The following is a 21,531-nucleotide window of genomic DNA, read 5'->3' as shown; positions in this document are numbered from 1 at the left end:
CCTTTAATCTTAAAGTCGTTTAGTATATCGCTACCCAAACTCGTTGGTAACCCAGCACTGCTGGCAAAGCTTCTTCTGTGTGGTGTTGATTTCGTCTGGCAACAAAGGGATACGGGAGCTTTTTAGGGCTCTTTATTCACAGTCTTAGCCGGCAGCGCCACCCTGCGTCCTGATTGAGAAGCTAATACTGTAGTCTCAAGTCAGCCTATTTTGAAAGTGTCCAAATGTAAGCCGTTTAAAAAAGTGTATAGAACTTTTACAAGTTTTGTTATTCCATTAAATGGCTTAAGGTATAGGTTATCCATTACATTGCATGAGCTAGAATAATTGTGAGCACAAAGCAAGGGGATATCTTCCTCTCCCCATACCCTTACAAGTGGAACTTAAAGAACTCCATTTCCCTTTTGTCATAATCTAACCAGGGGAGATAAACTCTTATAAAATTACAATTCATAATAGTTTTATCTGTTTATTTCCAAGTATGTGAGAAATTTATGATGATGCAAAAAGTTTGTGTAAGGTGTTCTGTACCACCTGGTCTTAGGTTCTATTTTTTTACACTGGTGTGCAAATAGTAACACAGTTGAATAAAGAGGCATCTTGCTTTGTTATAAGTCCTTTTACAGTGTGAACTCACATTAAAATATTAAGGAGGTCAAATAGTATTAGAATCAGATTCTTAGATCCAGAGAGGAAATGAAAGGATTTTTACAGATAAAGAAACAGAAGCTCAGAGGGTGATAGGACTTGATTATTCTACTTGACTATTATCAGGATAATATCAAGACAAAACTGAGTGAAAATCATAGAATTTTATTAAGATAAAGGCTTTAAGTTTAAGCTGATTTAGCTAGATATCTGTATTTAATAATGAGTTTGCTTCTTACCACATTGATCCTTTGTAGCCCAGATATCACATTCCTTGACTAGCCAATTTGCGGGAAGACAAGAAGCAGTGATTTAAAACATTTTAATGTGTGAGCAAAGGGTACCTCAAGCTTTGTCTACTTATATATGGTGAAGAGGAGAGACTTGTTTATAAAATGGATTTCAGTGCAGCATGCAGCTATTGTGATTTCCCTGATACAGTAAGTTAACTGAGACACAGTTAATCAGTTTACTGGTTACAATTAGTATATTGAATGGAGTACCACTTATCTTGGTACATATGGGATTTCTCCTCCTTAAATATCTTGTAATTTAATTACTTAATTAACTTCATAAATTATGCTTCACATTTATTGAATTATTTTAAAATCATGTCAGTAATCTTAGATTCTGATAATGATAGAAAGTATTAGGAAAGATTATTATTATTATTTACTTTTTTTTGGCCATGCCGTGCACATGCGGGATCTTAATTCCCCAACCAGAGATCGAACCCGTGTCCCCTGCAGTGGAAGCGTGCAGCCTTAACCGCTGGTCCGCCAGGGAAGTCCCAGGAAAAATTACTTTTGAAAGAAGCCTGTACTATAGTAGTCATTCAGTAAATATCATTTGGATAAATTAATTAACCCACTCTAATGATCATATTTCTACCTATATTAGAAGATTACTGTGAGATCATGCATTCAGCCATGAACATGTCTGACACTGAATAAAGAATTCTGAGAGATGAGAGTATAATACACGCTAAGCACTGTTCAAATAAATTTACTTTTATTCTAGCTCTGCTAATTCCTGTTGTAAGAGATCTAGTAATAGCAATAATAGTAATATTAATATGCTGTAGAATTTTCTTTCATGTTTAAGGCAAATCGGAGAAATATATATCAACAATAAGTGAAATGAAAAAATAATAATAAACATACTGAAAAGAAAAAAGAAAGAATATTATTTTAGATATAAATGGAAAGCAAATTTCATGAATGAAACAAAAAATTGTTTCATACTATATTAACTGAGCTCTAGTTAGATTCAAGTTAAAGAGTTCAGGACAAAATTCAAACTAGATTTTGTTTACTTATTCCTATATGCTGACATAGAAATAGTGTTGCAGATTAGCTCTTTTCGATCCCTTTTGTCAATCCAAAGCAAATGAAATCTAGGTAATATTAACATATATGTGTCACTATATGCCAGATAGTATTCTAAGCATTTTACATACACTAACTCATTTTATCCCTCAAACAACCCTATGAGGTGGGCACTCTTATTGGGCACATTTTATAGACAAAGACATTGAGGAATAGAAAGTTTAAATAATCTGCCCACAGTCGCGCACCATGTGAAATGGCAAAGGTAGGATTCAAACTGTTACAGAATGGCTCCAGAATCCATTCTTTGATCTAACTAAGTGGAATTAGAGAGGTGAACAACTTTTTAGATAATTTAGATCCAAACTTCAGCCTTGCCTTGGGTACACAGATATCATAGGTGAAATATATTTGTATTCAAATTTTCAATTAATATAAGAATCTTTTAAATAGTTTGTCTCCCTTTAGAGATAGGTACCAGCAAAGAGAGGTGCTTACAAAATTTAGAAATTGAAAGGAAAACTAAGAGTGTTCTGTTGAGATCATTAATTAGGTTTAAAAAAAAAAACTAAGAGTGACATGAATAATGAATTCCCTGTAGCCTTAAATATATATCCATATATATGTATATACACACACATATATATGTATATATAAATAAATACCTATGTATAGATCTTTTGAACTATTATCAGGGTGTAAAGTTAAAATCAAGAAAGGTGGCCTAAGATGATAGTTTAACATTGGATCATGGATTATTTTGCCAAACTGCCAAACTTATCAGAAAAAGACTATTATATTTGCATGGAAGAGGCATTAATGATAAAGAGAATGACCACCTGTGAAACCATTCCATTCCAGTCAGGAAAACTGCATTATCCATTCTGAAGGATTCATACAACAACTTACACAATTGATTGCCAGACCTGAAGCACAATATTTAAAACATTTCTTCCATTTTGAATACACAACGAGAGATAAAATAGTTAGAGGGATACTCTGGTAATTAAATATCAGTTTTAATTCCTCCCTGGTAAAATATAGGCAAGAACTTTAAATATCATTGAGGGAAAGATAAAAATCATTTTAAAGGAATTTGAGTACAAGAAGTCCTAAAGTTCAAATGCTAAACACATACTTTGAAGTTTTGAGTAGTCTCACTTGTTTTAAAAAAAAAAATGAGAGAATGTTTTTTTAAACTTCATGATGACTTGAGGGCTGTTTTGTTCTTAACTTGGAGGGGGAAAGTACAGAGGGATATTAAGTGATAATTGTTGAAAGGAGAGATAAATTGGTGAAATATGTATTAGATTTTAACTAGTATTTTTAGTTACTGAAATCACACTTCAAATAGCATTATTTCAAAATATTAAGCAGCATTGATAATTGGTAATTATAAATGGTTTGTAGATTTTACTAGAAACTCTTACAAAAGGAATTATCTTTTGGAATTTTCTACTAAATAGATAAATTAGATTCATCAGCTGGCCATTCAAATGAAATAACTGTAAAGCAAACAATACTTGTCACTGGTAAAAGCAAACTAAAATTTAATATCTTTTAACCTTTTAATATCTTATAGCTAAACTGAAGCTATAAGATGTTTTAAAAAATCACACTAATTGAAATGCAAATTTAGAAAGGAGATATTTGAATAATTAGAGTGTTTGGCCTTAGAAATTTGTGATGAAATCCAATATAATTTCTAATAATTCCTTGTAGTACATACTAAATTAAAAATAGTATTTGTATGTTTAATGTATCAAAATATTCAAACATTTATTGTTGTTATTTTTCAAGATTGTTTTGGCTATTTGCATTTCCAAGTGAATTTTACCTTCAATTTGCTAACTTCTGCAAAAAAAAAAAAAAAAAAAGCAAGCCTGCTGGGATTTTGATAGGGATTCAGTTGAATATGTAAACCAACGTTAAATCTTCCAACACATGAACAATTTCCATTTACTTAGGTTTTCTTTCATTTCTTTCACTAATGTTTTATAGTGTTTGGCATACAAGTCTTGCACTTATTAAATTTATTCCTAAGTATTTTATTATTTTTGATGCTATTGTAAATGGAATGTTTTCTTCATTTCATTTTTGCATTGTCCAATGCTAGTGTATAGAAATAGTATTGATTTTTGTATATTGGTCTTGTATCCTTTGCTGAATTCATTTATTAAGTTTAGTAGTTTTTTTGTGGATTCCTTAGGATTTTCTATATGCACAGTCATGTCACCTGCAGAGATAGTTTTACTTTGTTTCCAATCTGAATTATTTTATTTCTTTTCTTGTCTAATTGCTCTGGCTAGAACTTCCAGTACAATGTTAAATAGGAACAGTGAGAGAGAACATCCTTGTTTTGTTTCTGATCTTAGGGAGAAAGCTTTCAGTCTTTCACCATTAAGTGTGAAGTTAGCTGTGGGTTTTTATAGTTGCCATTTATCAAGTTGAGGATATTCCCTATTATTCTTAGTTTCATGAGTGTTTTTATTATGAAAAGGTGTTGTATTTTGTACAATGCTTTTCCTGCATTTATTGAAATGGTTGTATGGTTTTCCTTTTCTGTTAATATGGTATATTGCATTGATTGATTTTCATATGTTAAATCAACCTTGTATTTCTGGGACAAATCCCACTTGGTCATGTTGTATAATCCTTTTCACATGTTGCTGGAGTCAGTTTGCTAGTATTTTGTTGAGGATTTTTTGTACCTATATTCACAAGAGATATTGGTATTTAATTTCCTTTCCTTGTGTTATCTTTGGTTCTGGCAGCAGGGTAATACTGGCCTCATAAAATGAATTGGGAAGTGGTCCCTGCTCCTTTTTTTTTTAAACAAGTGTGTGAAATATTGGTGTTAATTCTTTTTTTAAAAAATATTTATTTATTTATTTGGCTGCACCTGGTCTTAGTTGTGGCGCTCGGGATCTTCGTTGCCACATGCAGGATCTTCATTGCAGCATGCAGTATCTTTAGTTGCGGCATGCAGGATCTTTAGTTGCGGCACGTGGGATCTTTAGTTGCGGCATGTGGGATCTAGTTCCCTGACCAGGGATCAAACCTGGGCCCCCTGTATTGGGAGCGTGGAGTCTTAGCCACTGGACCACCAAAGAAGTCCCTGGTGTTAATTCTTTAAATGTTCAGTACACTTCACCAGTGAAGCCATCTAGTCCTGGGCTTTTCCTTGCGGAAAGTTTTCTGACTACTGATTAAGTCTTGTTGAATAGGATGAAACATTCAGGATGAAGAAATCCATTTCCCCAGAGATAAATATAAGGGGAAAAAAACCCTCAAAAGACAATATTTAGAGAATACAATTTTAATTTTTGATAAACTTCTAATTTTTCTAGAAGTTGAGTTTCTCATCAAAGTCTTTCCTCATGGACAGCCCATATTAGTTGGACACTATTGACTTCAAAAATCTGAACCCATTTGTCTCTGATATTCCAGTCAGAAACCTCTCATATTAGTAGTTCTGGAACTAAGTCCCAGTGATATTCACATCCCCAGAATGCTCAGAAGGTGGCCTTATGAGCAGCAGTCCACTGAAGGCTCCCTGTTCATCCTCCACATTTGAGCATCATTGAATAGGAGCAGAGAGAACTGAAAGAGGAAGATGGCTAAATCAAATTAGTGATCAAGAGGATAGAGCATATGTTGGCTTGAGTAAACTTCTGTGGGTGGTTCAAGGAACGGAAGGTAGGGCTGGGATAGGTCCTAGACCAGGTATAGCATGATTATGCCAAATAGAAGGTGGCTTCTAGTTGTCTTTAATAACAGCACAAGCTTGTGCCTGGCTGTGTCTATCTCTTAGGAGCCTAGATATGCTTCAGTGCTCTGTACTTCCAGGTTGTGGGTCCATGTGCTAAACATTAAGTACTTTGAGGCTCTGAGTCATTGAAAAAATAGTCATGAGTTCTAGCTCATCACCATCCAGGATACCACCTTGTTCTACCTGGTACCAACTCAGTACACAATATAGGATTGCTTGGCAGTGGGTTTTCTTTGTCATCCAGCAAGTTGGGTGCGTCATCCAGGACCACCATATGCAGCACTGTCATGCATATTAATCAAGACCATGTTTTTTCCCTGTAGGTAATTCTCATGTATCAATTACTTCAGTTGCAACCCACTTTCCTCAAAATCAGCTTTATTCTAAGATTAAATCAGCTTGTTTACTCTAAAGATTGAAAAGTAAATGATGTCTTCATTAGCTCTCATGTCTATAGCCTTATCAGACATCATGACAGCCAAGAAGCAGAGGGTGACAGTCCCTAAGATTTTGCTTCATAGAGCAAATGCAGAGCAGTGCCACCCAAGGGAGACTGGGGCCCAGCTCAAACACATCATTAGGTGTTGGTCCAGAACTTCTACCTGTGTGTGGCAAAGTTGAGCTAAGCTTCTTAATTAAGGCTTGGATTTGTAGAGCCTGAGGCTGTAACCACTTTGAGACTCCTTCCTCCCTTTGCAAGACTACCAAAACCAGTACTGGTATGAGGGAAACCTCCAATAGAACATGAGTTCTCAATAAAATATCACCAACTAACAAGACTAACAGTGTGAAAACAGACTCAACAAATAAAAGATGTATACAGAAGAAACAGAGATTGGAACAATATGGAAAGAACTTAAAAGTAAAAGATATTTAATTTCCTCCAACAAAAAAGAAGGAACTGGCAATTGTTTAAAAAAAAAAATAAAAGAACAAATTGTTGTGAAAACCTGCCAAATGGAAATTTGGGGGGAAAAAAGCCCACAAAAAACTATAGTTAATTTTTAAAAATTCAGTATATTGGGTGAATCTCAGGTTTGCACCTAGCAAATATCAGAACATCAAGAATAAAGAAAAAATCTTAAAGAAGTTTACAGATAAAAGAACGAGAACTAGACTGATATACTTTTCATCAACAGTCTTCAATACCAAAAGAGGGAGAAGGAAAATTAGTTTACATTTTATTTTTTTATATAAATTTATTTATTTATTTTTTGCTGCGTTGGGTCTTCGTTGCTGTGCGCGGGCTTTCTCTAGTTGCGGCGAGCGGGGTCTACTCTTCGTTGCGGTGTGCGGGTTTCTCATTGCAGTGGCTTCTCTTGTTGCAGAGCATGGGCTCTAGGCGTGTGGGCTTCAGTAGTTGTGGCTCGTGGGCTCTAGAGCGCAGGCTCAGTAGTTGTGGCTCATGAGCTTAGCCGCTCCGCAGCATGTGGGATCTTCTCAGACCAGGGCTCGAACCCGTGTCCCCTGCATTGGCAGGCAGATTCTTAACCACTGCACTACCAGGGAAGTCCCTAGTTTACATTTTAAAATCTATGATCAACCAAGCTATTGGCTAAGAACATGAGGATTAGACATAGAAATAACTGAATTATGCCTAATAGGTTGCCAGCTTTAAAACATATAACAGTCTACTCTAAGAAGCAAAATAGAGTAGTGGGATATATTTTTAAAAACTGTCATTTTTTAAAGTCCCCATTTGCAAGGAAGCCATATTTAAGGATTAAGGAAGATTTATTAAAACTGTGGCAAGTTAGTTCACTAGTTTTAATGAGTGATATTTGAATATAGTTTAGTCTTTTAACAACTCTACATAAAAGTTTAAAGTTCATTTTCATCTCTTTGCCTTTCAGTGTTAAAAACTAGATTAGAATATTAGTAAGAGATCAATCTGGAAATAATTCACAGTAATGAGTTTGTCCATCCTTTAAAAGAAAAACTACTGGGAAATTATTATGAATGTAGAAACTCATCACTTTTACCTAGTGCTAGACTTTCAGTTGGGGGAATTCCAAAAAGTGGCAAAGATAGTTAGTACTATACATACAGTGCCCTGTCATGTACTTAATAAAATATCCAGATAAAGAAGTTTCTGAAAGTTGTCTTCAAATAAAAGGGTAAAAGGTTTCCAATAGCCAAGAAATAAAAGCAACTTTGAACCAAGAGTAAGGTATAATTTTTTCCTATCTTCAAATTTAGTCCATATGATCTTTTCTGGCTTTACTAAACTCTGATCACTTCTCAACAATATGTGAATTCAGTGCATCTATCAACTAAGATATTATTAAGTATCTGTTCTTCTTATGTCTGGGTCTAAATAACTCCCCGGTTATATAGTGCCTCCAATTTGAGTCCAAAATCATATACCATATTGGCCAAAAAAGAACTGGCCTCCATATTTTCTGTAGTTGAAAACTTCCCTGGTTCTGATACGACCTGGAACTAAGCCAGCCAAATACAGAGAAGTCTTGATCAGAATTCTTTGCCTTTTCTCTGATCTTCATGAAAATTCAGCTAAGTATGAAAAGAAGAAAAAAAAAATCTGACCAAAGAGCCAGATTCAGTATCTCTATAAAGTACTTAATGAGTGAAAGGAAATACTGTCTTTCCCCTGATTAATAAGGATTCATGTATTTGACTCTCATACATAAAATAACACCATTTTAATATGATTATAACTTTATGTGTGATTGAAGACATGTCAGTATTAAATTTTTTTGTTTTTTGGTTTTTTTTTACAGTCATTAGGGGTTTTAAATTTTTGAGCTGTAACTGACATGTAATACTATATTAGTTTCAGGTGTGACACAATGATTTGATATTTGTGCATATTGCAAATGATGACATAAGTCTAGTTAACATCTAGTTAACAACATTCTTTTTCTCTTTTGAGAATTTTCAAAATCTTTGAGAAACTTCAGTTCTCTTTCTTCTAGTCATGAGTATTCAATTCCTGGAAAGTTCTATGCCTCTGGATGAGAAAATACCTATGAGGAGAAATTTTATTTTTCCCTAATCAGATTCTTTAATTGGGGACTAAATGTTTTGTACTTTAAAATAAGGTTTTTTTCTATTTCACTCAAAATAGACATAAAAATTGATGTTTGGTTGCTTCAAGAGTTTATTCTTAGCTGTAGTTAATTTAGACTTTCACAGTGATATTGCTCTCTCCCCTTTAGAACTTCCCATTCTTCTAATCTTCTTTTAATTACTCTATAGGAGGTAGAATGCTGATGTGGTTGGGCAGTGTTTATCCCAGAAGGACCATACATAATCCTAAATCATGTCAGGTTGAAATCTGAAGGAGGGAACTAAGAGAGGAAACAAAGAAAATATTTCCTTCATATATCACCATATAAATGCCAAGTAGGTATTAATTTTTTAAAAGTAGGATCGGATGGGACACCACTTTTGCTATAAAGCATTTAGAGAACATATATACATGTACTTTCTTGAAATTTTTAAAAAATGGCCCTCAGGTTGATAATACATCTCAGAAGTTAAAAAACAAATTGTCATTCTACCGGATGCTTATTAAATAATCTTTTCATGCCAAATGGAAAAGCACGATCAGTTGTTCAAAATGCCTATGTTTTATTTTTTTTTTCTCAGTCATCCATCATAAATACACTTTAAGCAAATCTAAGAGTAATCTGACCTATTAATCTACATTTTTGTCCATTTTTAGCCAATATAAGCATATACAATGTTGAAATATTAATTGCAAATGTCAAAACAGAAAATGAATTATATGTGTAAGTTTTATTTGAGTACTAAGCCTCTAAAGGATGATACACCTTAAAATGGTACATATTAAAACATTTTTATTTATCCACTTCATTAACCCCAGACAAAGCTGCTTTAGGAGTATTATAAAGAATATTACCTGACTATATTCAATAGGGTAAATTATAATATTGGTGGTTCAGAACTCTCTCTACATTGCTTTGGATATAGAATTTGAAATGACTACCTTAAATAAACCTATTTGAAATCATCATTAAAAGATAATGCATTTATTTTTACTCACCTATTAGAAAAAGAAAGAGGCATTAATACTGGATTGAAAAGGTAGGAAGCGGATGAAAAAAGAACATGCAGGGTTAACTAGATAGAAAGTAAAATCAATATATAAACAAAATACTATATCAACTCAAGAGCCTTGACTTAAAATGACTTAAAAGAAAGCATTCGTAGCCAGACAACTTTTTGATTCTTCTGTTAATGAAACCTACGCTATTCTTGCAATTGCCTTTTTGCGCTAGTCCTGCCCAGTGTCTTGAATCAGACCACTAGGGAGAATCGGCTTCAGGAATTTAAACTCATTTAACCCGGAGCCTCCCGTCAGACACACCTCGTACTGGTAGCTCTGGGACAGGGTCCCCGTGCCGCTGACGTCCACCAGGTGGCCCGGAAAGGGGCCCTCGGGCACCGAGCAGCGACCCACCGAGGCCGCCCCGCCCCTCCTGCACAGCCGCACCGCGACGAACACCAGCACCGAGAAGAGGAAGAGCGTCGACACCGACGCCAAGGCGACCACCAGGTAGACGGTGAGAGGGGCTGCCGGCGCCGCGTCCGCCGCTTCCGCTTCCGGGGCCGGCAGGTAGGGCTGCGAGAAGCCGTCCACCAGCAGCACGTGCAGCGTGACGCTGGCCGACAGCGGCGGCTCGCCGTTGTCCTTGACCAGCACCACCAGCCTGTGCTTGGCCGCGTCGCGCTCGCTCAGCAGCCGGGCCGTGCGCACCTCGCCGTTGTGCGCCCACACGCCGAACAGCCCGGGCTCCGTGGCCTTGAGCAGCTGGTACGAGAGCCAGGCGTTCTGGCCCGAGTCGCCGTCCACCGCCACCACCTTGGTCACCAGGTAGCCCGCCTCGGCCGCCCTGGGCACCAGCTCGGTGCAGGGCGCCGAGGCGTTCTGCAGCGGGTACAGCACGAAGGGCGCGTTGTCGTTGTCGTCCGCCACGAGCACGCGCACCAGCGCCTGGCTGCTGAGCGCGGGCGAGCCGCGGTCGGCGGCGCCCACGCGGAACTCGAACGCCCGCAGGGCCTCGTAGTCCAGGGACCTCAGGGCGAACAGGTGGCCGTTGTCCGGGTTGATGGACACCAGGGAGGCCAGGGGCACGTGCGGGTCGAGGGGCGGCAGCAGCGAGTAGGTGACCTGGGCGTTGGCGCCCGCGTCTCTGTCTGTGGCGCGGACGGTGCCGATGTGCAGGGCGGGGCTGTTGTTCTCGCGGACGGACAGGGTGTAGGAGGTCTGGGTGAAGGCGGGGGCGTTGTCGTTGACGTCGGACACCAGCACGGTTATGTTGTGCTGGGTTTTCAGTCTCGGTGTCCCCATATCTGTGACGGTGATGCTGATGTTGTACTCGGCTCTGATCTCTCTGTCCAGCTCTCCTTCCGACACTAGGGTATAAAAATTCTCTACAGATGGTTTCAGGATGAAGGGGAGATCGTTCTCGATGGAACACACCATTTTCCCATTGTCTCCAGAGTCTAGGTCGGAAACACTGAAAACAGCCACCACAGTCTCTGGCGAGTTCTCTGGGATAGGGCTGGTAATTGAGGACAAGGTCAGTTCTGGTGGGTTGTCGTTCACATCAACCACCTGAACTATCACTGTTGATTTTCCTGAAAGGCCTCCACCATCCTTGGCTTCTATATCCACCTCGTAAGTTTGGATCGCCTCAAAATTCAAATATTTGATTAGTCGGATATCACCAGTAACTGGATTTAGTTGAAAAGTTTTTCTAATTTCTTCAGAAACATGAAAAAATGCATATGATATTGTCCCCAAATTTCCTGTATCTAAGTCAGAAGCTGAAACAGTGACAATAAGAGAGTTAACGGGGCTGTTCTCTAGAACTTGAACCTCATAGAGGGACTGTGTAAATTCTGGGGTGTTGTCGTTTATGTCTAAGACCAGGATGTGAACCTGGACGGTCCCAGACCTCCGTGGAGTCCCGCCATCCAGCGCAGTGAGCATTAACCTAAGCTCTGGCTGCTCCTCACGATCCAGCGCTTTGTCTAGTACTAGTTCTGGGTACTTCCTTCCATCCCTACGACTGCGTGTGAGAACGTGGAAATGGGAATTAGGAGTGATCGTGTAGTTTTGGAGACTGTTTCTTCCCACATCCAAGTCTTCAGCATTTCCCAAAGGAATTATTGTTCCTGGTGGAGTGTTTTCTAGGATTTTCAGCTGCATTTCATTTTCAGAGAATGCCGGAGAATGGTCATTTACGTCTATGACCTGGAGCTCATTTGTAATAAACTGCAAGGGGTTTTGCAGTAATATCTGAAAATGCAGTATGCATGGCTCTGCGGAGCCGCATAGCTCCTCCCGGTCCAATTTCTCATGCAGGAGCAAATCACCGGTCTGATGGTTGAGCTGAAAATGCTGTCTGTTCCCTTTAGACACAACTTGGGCCCCCCTCGCGGCCAGTTTCCGTACACTCAGCCCCAGATCCTTTGCTAGATTGGAGATTAAAAACCCCCTCTCTTTTTCCTCAGCCACAGAGTAGCGTCTCGACTGGGACCCAGCCAGAGACCCACCCAGAAAAACAAAGAGAAACAGGACTTGCCTTTGTCTAAGAAAGCGCTCTCCTCCGGCCTCCATTGCATTTTCTGCCATGTTCTTCCGAGAAATATTGTCAAGCTAGCCTCCAACAGCACTGGGAAACGCAGTCTTTTGCCTCCTAACCTTTGAAGAAAACCTAGCGAACAATCCTTACCAGAGTCTCAGATTTGCTAGCTTAAAAATCTGCCCCGGCTCACAACCCCTAGTTTACTGCACTGAATCGGTGTGTTACAGAGTATACACAGTGCCTGCGGTTTAATCCTCCTTCTTAGTCAACAGCGCCACCGTGCGTTCGCTCACAGTTTCAAAATCTTGGAGAAGGTGATGTTTGCTGGGCTTTTTGTCTTGATTTTTTTAATCGCTTATTCCCTTTTATCAAACCGAGTTGATGCTCCTGTAGGAATTTCTTCTGTTATATGGGTTAACTAAACACAATCTAGGGAGAAGAAATGCGCTCTTATCTAAAAGAAGTGACTGTCCCTGGTAGAGTCCCATTTCCATGATTTTGCGGGAGTGGACACCTGCTAGAGCTACTCACCCCACCTCCTGTAATTATTACAGAAAAATTTTTACAAGATTTTGCTCTAAGTGATGAAGTTTCGTTTTCCTACTTGTGTTTTTCTTTATTTTCCAAATTTTGTAAAATGCACACGAGTTGCATTTATAGTCAGAAAAATGCTATGAAAAGACGACCTCAAGCAAGGTGATAAAAAATTATAATAAATCATGTCAGGGGATATATCCAGAGACCACAAATGCCTAATTCCTTCCACATTTTTGCACTCACTCAAGGAACACAGAGCTTTCTCCTCCTCCTATTTCACAGTAATTCTATGATTACTGGTTTCATCTGTATTAACTCTTTAATCTGCATAACTGTATTTCACCTGTGGAAACCGATCTTTATTGCGTTTGTAGAAGTTAGATGTATTGTGGTAATAAGACAGGCTATGTCTATATATCTTATATAGTTTCCCATCTAATGGGGTGAACAGAATTTAAACAGATGTTTAAACAGTACTATATAGGAAATGTATAATGAGTGCACCGGAAGTATACAATATGCAGACCTAACTTAATGGGGGTGATTCAGAAAGTTTCCCAAAAATGTCCCATTTAATCTGGAATATGAAGGATGAGAAGAAGTTTGCCAGGCTAAAACTAAAATGGGAAGATTCCATATATAAGAAATGCAAAGGCCTGGGGACAGTAAAGCATAGCTATTCTAGATAATGAAGGTAGGACAGTGTACCCAAAGTTTAGTGTCTGAAGAGTAAGTGGGGGGCTTCCCTGGTGGCGCAGTGGTTAAGAATCCACCTACCAATGCAGGAGACACGGGTTCGAGCCCTGGTCCGGAAGATCCCACATGGCGAGGACTAACGCCCGCGCGCCCTAGAGCCTGTGCTCTGCAACAAGAGAAGCCACCACAATGAGAAGCCCGCGCACCACAACGAAGAGCAGCCCCAGCTCGTGGCAACTAGAGAAAGCTGGCGCGCAGCAACGAAGACTCAACGCAGCCAAAAATAAATAAACAGACTTATAAAAAAAAGAGAAACATAAATATCACCTATTAAAAAAAAAAGAGTAAGTGGGAAGAGAAGGCTGGACAGGTAGGCAGGGGCCAAATAATAGGTAGCTGGATTTTATTCTAAGAGTGAAAGGAAGCTATTGCAAGGTTTTGGGCGGAGCAGTGAAACAGCACAAATATCATGTGTTCAATATAGCTTCTTCACAATTATAAGTAATGTTATATGAAGGACCATTTATTAAATTTACTCTTAATATTAGTGATACTAAAAATAACAAAATTACACTTCTTATCCTTATGTTATCTTATTTGGACATAACTGCAAGCTATTGAAATAGCTGTTATCATTTCCAGGGGGACAGAAATTATATGACTTATTCAAGATCCTACAGGTAATAATTTGGTAGATCAAAGACCTTTGATACCAAGATACTTCTCTATATGAATGCTAAACTCAAAATGAGACCTTTAAATTTTATATTATAATTTTAATAGTATAGTTTGTTCAAATAAACATAAAATAATATAAAAATTTAAAGATAGTTTGAAGAATATTAAAAATTAAAATTCTGTTTTAATGTGTGGATCAGAAATTGAACTGCAAGAAATAAATAATAAAGAAAGTTAAATGAATCATTTAAGGAATTATGGAAGGAAAATATAAATCATAAAATTGAAAACAATTTCCCCATGTGGATTCCTTAAGCTAGTGGGCAGGAGAGAAGATTAAAATTAAGCAGAAAAAGAAAAAGGAAAAATATGTTGAAGGAAAGAGACACCAAGCACTGATAACTGCATAATGTTTGAATAACAGTGAAGTTCTGTTAATAGCCAAAAATTAAATCAGAGAGCATTTAATTCCAGCAAAATTTGTCCTGTGAGTATTTTAATGTATTTGAGTGTCAGTATATCACAGATGAAATAAAGACATTTCTTTCCTTCAATCAGTCATTTAAAATTTTTATGAAGAACCTAGTCTTGCAGTCATTGTGCTAATCATGCAATAAATGGAGAGCTACTGAGAAACATAACTCAAGCACTAAAAAGGAAACAAAAAAGCATTGAAAAGTCTAGGAAACTGAAAGGGGGAAAATGGAAGTAGTCAGCGAAAAAAAAATAGAATGAGCAAACCAAGATAAATATTTTTTCCATGGGCTTATTTCCAATTGAATCATAAATGCTTCAGATGTTTTTTTAAAATGCAATGCCAAATTACATATGAAGTTTCTAAAATTTGGTCATGGACAAAGACATGTACTCTCTCAGATCTTTTGGATTTTAATGAAGTACTCAAAGAATAGATGGTTTTAAATAATTAAAACAGATTTTTAAATGGATTGAAACAATCAGAGGTTTTAAAATTTTTAATAAAAAGCATGAATAATTAGCATGTCTGCAAATGACTGGACATTGCTATTTATTTAACTACATTTTAGAATATTGGTAGTTGATTTATTGAAGACTTTTAATGTGAATGATTTGTAGAATCCAACAGTCAAGGTTTTCACAATCTCTAAAGAATCATAATTATCAGGTATGAACATTTTAAGGAAGTATATATTTAGAAAAGTGTGAGGGGTGCTTTGTTATTCATGAATGTACCTATGTTAATGGTTTTAGCCAATGTGAGTTCACAAGAAGAAAGTTAAACTAGCCTAAGAGAATACTCTATACAAACACAAATATTCTGGGTAGGAAAAACGAATAACCCTATGTACTTATTGCAAACCTTCAAAAATGTAGGACTGCAAAAATTACCTAGGGACTGTGGAAGGTGAATTTTGAAAAAAAGTGCTCTAAAAATTAACGACTTCAGAAAATACAAAATATACTTTCACACATTAAATCGACTTAAGTTACAGTGATATTAACAGTAAGAAAAGAAAGAAAATTTGCATTCATCATACCACAGAGCAGCACATCTAGAAACACCAGTAACATGCACTGAATTGGAATAAGATGGTTACATTTCAAATACAAAGAAAACAACTCCAATGGGCAAGGCAGTAAAAAAGGACTTTCCACAATTTAACTGAGACTAGGCATCATAGACCCTTACTCAAACTTAACTGAATTCAAAACTATTCCTGAAACTGGGGTTTGCCTCACTAACCCTCTCCTCATCCTGAGGAAGGAAGTTTGGGATAATCGGCTTGAGGAACTTGGAAGTCCCGGAGCCTCCCGTCAGACACACCTCGTACTGGTAGCTCTGGGACAGGGTCCCCGTGCCGCTGACGTCCACCAGGTGGCCCGGAAAGGGGCCCTCGGGCACCGAGCAGCGACCCACCGAGGCCGCCCCGCCCCGCCTGCACAGCCGCACCGCGACGAACACCAGCACCGAGAAGAGGAAGAGCGACGACACCGACGCCAAGGCGACCACCAGGTAGACGGTGAGCGGGGCGGCGGGCGCCGCGTCCGCCGCTTCCGCTTCCGGGGCCGGCAGGTAGGGCTGCGAGAAGCCGTCCACCAGCAGCACGTGCAGCGTGACGCTGGCCGACAGCGGCGGCTCGCCGTTGTCCTTGACCAGCACCACCAGCCTGTGCTTGGCCGCGTCGCGCTCGCTCAGCAGCCGGGCCGTGCGCACCTCGCCGTTGTGCGCCCACACGCCGAACAGCCCGGGCTCCGTGGCCTTGAGCAGCTGGTACGAGAGCCAGGCGTTCTGGCCCGAGTCGCCGTCCACCGCCACCACCTTGGTCACCAGGTAGCCCGCCTCGGCCGCCCTGGGCACCAGCTCGGTGCAGGGCGCCGAGGCGTTCTGCAGCGGGTACAGCACGAAGGGCGCGTTGTCGTTGTCGTCCGCCACGAGCACGCGCACCAGCGCCTGGCTGCTGAGCGCGGGCGAGCCGCGGTCGGCGGCGCCCACGCGGAACTCGAACGCCCGCAGGGCCTCGTAGTCCAGGGACCTCAGGGCGAACAGGTGGCCGTTGTCCGGGTTGATGGACACCAGGGAGGCCAGGGGCACGTGCGGGTCGAGGGGCGGCAGCAGCGAGTAGGTGACCTGGGCGTTGGCGCCCGCGTCTCTGTCTGTGGCGCGGACGGTGCCGATGTGCAGGGCGGGGCTGTTGTTCTCGCGGACGGACAGGGTGTAGGAGGTCTGGGTGAAGGCGGGGGCGTTGTCGTTGACGTCGGACACCAGCACGGTTATGTTGTGCTGGGTTTTCAGTCTCGGTGTCCCCATATCTGTGACGGTGATGCTGATGTTGTATTCGGATCTTGTTTCTCGGTCCAGGGCTGTGTTTGTGACTAAAGTGTAAAAATTTTCAACAGAGGGTTTAAGAATGAAAGGAAGATCATCTTGGATGGAGCAAACCATCCTTCCGTTGTCTCCTGAGTCAGGATCTGAAACGCTGAATACAGCAATTACGGTCTCCTGCAAGTTTTCTGGGATCTCACTGATAAGCGTTGACATGGTCAGTTCCGGCGGGTTGTCATTCAAATCCATCACTTGGACAAACACCACACAACTGCCAGAAAGGCCCCCACCATCTGTCGCCTGAATATTTAATGTATAAGTCTGAATAGATTCAAAATCCAGTTCCTGTGTTAAAAGGAATTCTCCTGATTTTGCATTTATTCCAAATGTTTTCCGAATATCCTCAGATGCTTGGGAAAGTACATAAGATATTTCTCCATAGGTTCCAATATCTAAATCTCTGGCAGAGACAATGGCAACCTGGGATCCAATGGGGCTGTTTTCTAGGACATGCACCTCATAGTGCAGCTTTGCAAACTCGGGGGCATTATCATTGATGTCTAAGACTTCAATGCGGATTAGGGCGGTCCCAGACCTGGGTGGAATCCCGCCATCCAGCGCTGTGAGGGTTAATCTGATCTCAGGCTGTTCCTCTCGATCCAGTGCTTTGTCCAGCACCAGCTGTGGTAATATTGTGCCGTCGGAACTGTCTTGTAATTTAAGATGGAAGTGGGAATTGGGGCTGACCGCGTAACTTTGGAGACTGTTCCTTCCTACATCTAAGTCCTGGGCACGCTCTATTAGGAAAGTAGTTCCAGGAGTGATACTTTCTGAAATTTTCAATATTATTTCTTTGTCTAGGAAAACTGGAGAATGATCATTTATGTCCCTAATCCGTAGCTCAGCCTGGAAAAACTTCAAGGGATTTTCCAGTAACATCTGGAAAGGTAGTACACAGGGCTCGGTAGGGCCACATAGCTCCTCCCGGTCCAGTTTCTCATTTAACAACAAATCCCCGGTCTGCCTATCAAAATGCAAAGGCATTTTTTTCCCTTTGGAAACGACCCGGGGGGCCCGAGCAGCTAGATCGTCTACCTCCAGCCCCAAGTCTTTCAACAGATTGGCCACAAAGGAGCCACTGTCCATTTCCTCAGCCACTGAATAATGCCTAGGCTCAGAACCAGCCTGAGCTATGCCCAGCAAAACAAAGAATATCAAGACTTGCCTTTGTTTCAGAAAGCATTTCTTTCTCTCTCCTGCCTCCATCGCTCTCTCGTCTCCCAGCAAACTTGCCCCAGCTCGGATTCACGTTGTCGCTGATCTATCTCCCAGTATCACTCAGACACTGGGATAAGTGGAGATGCCTAGGGCCCTGATTTCCCGGAGCAACTGCCTTAGAAAGCCTCCTTTTCCTGCTTGCTTCTTTAGCAGAGCATCTGGCTAGAGGAGCGCAGACTGGTAGCTTTCTTCCTTCTACTTCTAATGCTGCAGCGCCACCCTGCGTCCTTTCCGAGTGTTTATTTTTTCCAAAACATAAAGGAAATCCCAATCCTTTCTTTCAGACTGATGGCAATCTAAATGGAATATTTTCAAGTAGTGTCTCTCAGTGTACCGAAGTAACAATAATTCCATATTATCTAAAATCCAGTCCCTAATAACTTTTTAAAATTATCCTTCCATTATCCTCCCCCAGTTTTCTTCAACTTAAGAATTCATATTCACTCTTGAATTCCTTTTACAAATGCACTTATTTTCTTAACCACTTGACATAAGGAATGTCTTAGAAAATTTGTTTTTAAACCAAATTTCATGATTGTATTGGTATTACATCTATTTATTCTAGAACAGTCCCCTGTATTTTATTGATACTGAATTTTTTGAAGTGTCCAGATCAGTTGTCTTATAGGTAAACAAAAGGTAAAAATAGCTAAGGCATTGGTACTTGTTGACTATAAATTAACAATTAGCTATGCTTCAGAAGAAGAGAAAACACTACTGAAGATAGAGCAATAAAACAACAACTATAGCATTATTCAGAAAGGGGGTGTTTCCTCTACTTTTTACCCAGAGCCCAAAAAGCAAGAATGCCAAGGGTGATAACTGTCTCCACATACTGTCTTGTTTTTAGCTTCAAAGAACCTAATTTAATTGGAGATAAAGTGATGTTAAAGAGATGTATCTCCCATCTCTGTCTTGCATTAGGTTGGCAGAGCATGGGGATTTTTTTTTACATCCAATGGAAAGAAAATTCTGGAAGGAAGGACCAAGGCATTTTCTTTTTATTCCAGAGTTCTGAGATAATCCTTAAAGAGGTGAAGTCTTCTTCTGGAAGTACTGTAGGATGAGCAGGTAAGTGTCAACATCACCAATTTTATGGAACTGTCATCCAACATCTTTTATATGAAGAAAGGTATTTCTGAAACTATTTCCTATGTAAATTGCCTGAATGTTTGCCATGTAGCCATGAAGTTGCCTGGTAATTTTCTTGCAGTGGATGTTTATAATGCACAGATATGAGTGGTATTTAAAATGTGTGGTCAGTATGCACTAGAGATTGGAGAATTCAGTGAGACTGGAGAATTCAGCGAGCCTGGAGAATTCTGTGAACAGCTCATTAATGTTCTGAGATTAAATCTTTAGCAGGCTTTGACAACCAGGTTGCTGAAGAGCATGCATCTCAAAGGTTGTCACTGATTGTCACGATCTGGACCTTTGGAGGTCTGAGACTAGTGTTGATACCTACCATTCTCTTCTGTGAGAGTTAAACTTACCATAGGTTGTTCTTCATCCAGTGATTTTCCCCCAAGAATGGGAAAATTACTTACCCCACTATTGCATCGCATATTATTGTGAAATTAAACTCCCTGTGTGGTTTCCAATGGTGGAAAATTCAACCAAATCTCAGGCACATCCCCATGCACATTCTGAAACATTCACAAGAATTTTTCAAAGGGGCAACATCTCAGATTCATAGATTTTTCTCAGAAAACAAAAAAGTTTACAGGTAATACTTGGAAATGTATAGTTTCTATAGGTCTGGCTTCCTATTCGGGAGGAAAGGCTCTTCTGTGGGTGTATCTAAAATATTCTTTGATCTCTTAATAGTTTAGATCCACCCACAGAAGAGCCTTTACTCACGAATCTTTGGTCAGTTTGGAAACCACCTTGCTCAGGTCTGTCTGCCCGCCGCTACGCAGACACTCCCCTTTCCGCTGCAAGGCCAAATCTCCAGGAACCGGCTATAAAAAGCAGCCTTCCTTTTCCTGGACTGTTTACGCTACGCCCAGGAAGAAAAGGAAAACTCACCACTTGCCTTTTTTCTGCCAGATTTTCTCTCAGTTTCCAGCATAGCTTCTTTGACTGCGTTGTCTTTAATGAAAGAAGCCTTCGGAAGTCGTCCAGTAGGGATAACATCAACATATATCTAGTTCCCATTTGTTTGAAGAAAGGTCTAAAATCTCAGCTTGCTGCCGACGTTTTCCAAGGCGCGTCGACCCCCAGCCCCTCTCAGTTTTGTCTTTTCTAAAATGGAGTCTGTGGCAAGCGCCTGGCTCCACCTCCATTTTTAGCCTGCAGCGCCGCCAGGCGTCTGAACTGAAAACCTGGTTTGTACAGCGCTTTCCCTCAGAAACTGTCAAAAAAAAAACCACCTTCGTGTCACGTGGTCTAGTGGCACAATTCTTACCTCCTGGTAGTTTAAATTACTTCTCCGACTTTTGGTTTAGCTAATTACACTTTTTAATTAGTATACGGCTTTATTATCAGTCAGCTGTACAATTTCTTTTGAGAGTAACTTGAATTTGATTTCTTCCATTTTAGACAGGCCAGTCGTTTGGCTGTACATTCACTGAGTTTTTAAATTCATCGGCAGGTGTTTATTACACACAGATTAATTTCAGGCACTGTGAAAGGCATTAGGGATATAAAATGGAATAAAGCCTGGTACTTAAACCCCAAGAGGTTACAGCCTAGAAGGAAAGTAAAGCGATAATTACTGTAGTGAGTAATAAGTGCTAAGACAGAGATTTGCACAGGCACTCTGAAGTACTCAAAAGGAATATATTTTTTTTAAACATCTTTATTGAAGTATAATTGCCTTACAATGGTGTGCCAGTTTCTGCTTTATAACAAAGTGAATCAGTTATACGTATACATATGTTACCATATCTCTTCCCTCTTGCATCTCCCTCCCTCCCACCGTCCCCATCCCACCCCTCTAGGTGGTCACAAAGCACCGAGCTGATCTCCCTGTGCTATGCGGCTGCTTCCCACTAGCTATCTATTTTACATTTGGTAGTGTATATATGTCCATGACACTCTCTCACCCTGTCACATCTCACCCCTCCCCCTCCCCATATCCTCAAATCCATTCTCTAGTAGGTCTGTGTCTTTATTCCCATCTTGCCACTAGGTTCTTCATGGCCTTTTTTTTTTTTCCCCTTAGATTCCATATATATGTGTTAGCATACTGTATTTGTTTTTCTCTTT

General features: G+C 39.9%; 2 protein-coding genes across 2 annotated transcripts; both read right to left on the bottom strand.

The window, feature by feature from the left end:
- Positions 1-9,774: 9,774 nt before the first annotated feature.
- LOC137758494 (protocadherin beta-3) lies at positions 9,775-12,557 on the bottom strand. Its single transcript, XM_068534511.1, has one exon. It carries the CDS (start codon positions 12,374-12,376, stop codon positions 10,010-10,012), a length of 2,367 nt encoding a protein of 788 aa, XP_068390612.1. The 5' UTR covers positions 12,377-12,557; the 3' UTR covers positions 9,775-10,009.
- Positions 12,558-15,851: 3,294 nt separating this feature from the next.
- LOC137758493 (protocadherin beta-2) lies at positions 15,852-18,419 on the bottom strand. The gene has a single exon (XM_068534510.1). It carries the CDS (start codon positions 18,307-18,309, stop codon positions 15,916-15,918), a length of 2,394 nt encoding a protein of 797 aa, XP_068390611.1. The 5' UTR covers positions 18,310-18,419; the 3' UTR covers positions 15,852-15,915.
- Between the last annotated feature and the right edge of the window lie 3,112 nt (positions 18,420-21,531).

Source organism: Eschrichtius robustus, chromosome 2 (assembly GCF_028021215.1).
Source record: "Eschrichtius robustus isolate mEscRob2 chromosome 2, mEscRob2.pri, whole genome shotgun sequence".
NCBI lineage: Eukaryota > Metazoa > Chordata > Mammalia > Artiodactyla > Eschrichtiidae > Eschrichtius > Eschrichtius robustus.
Note: the sequence above shows the minus strand (reverse complement) of the source record. Positions and strands in the feature narration are given on the sequence as shown.

Bases quoted from the DNA above. Each gene is read 5' to 3' on its own strand.
- LOC137758493 (XM_068534510.1), bottom strand. From the start codon at position 18,309: ATGGAGGCAGGAGAGAGAAAGAAATGCTTTCTGAAACAAAGGCAAGTC.
- LOC137758494 (XM_068534511.1), bottom strand. From the start codon at position 12,376: ATGGCAGAAAATGCAATGGAGGCCGGAGGAGAGCGCTTTCTTAGACAA.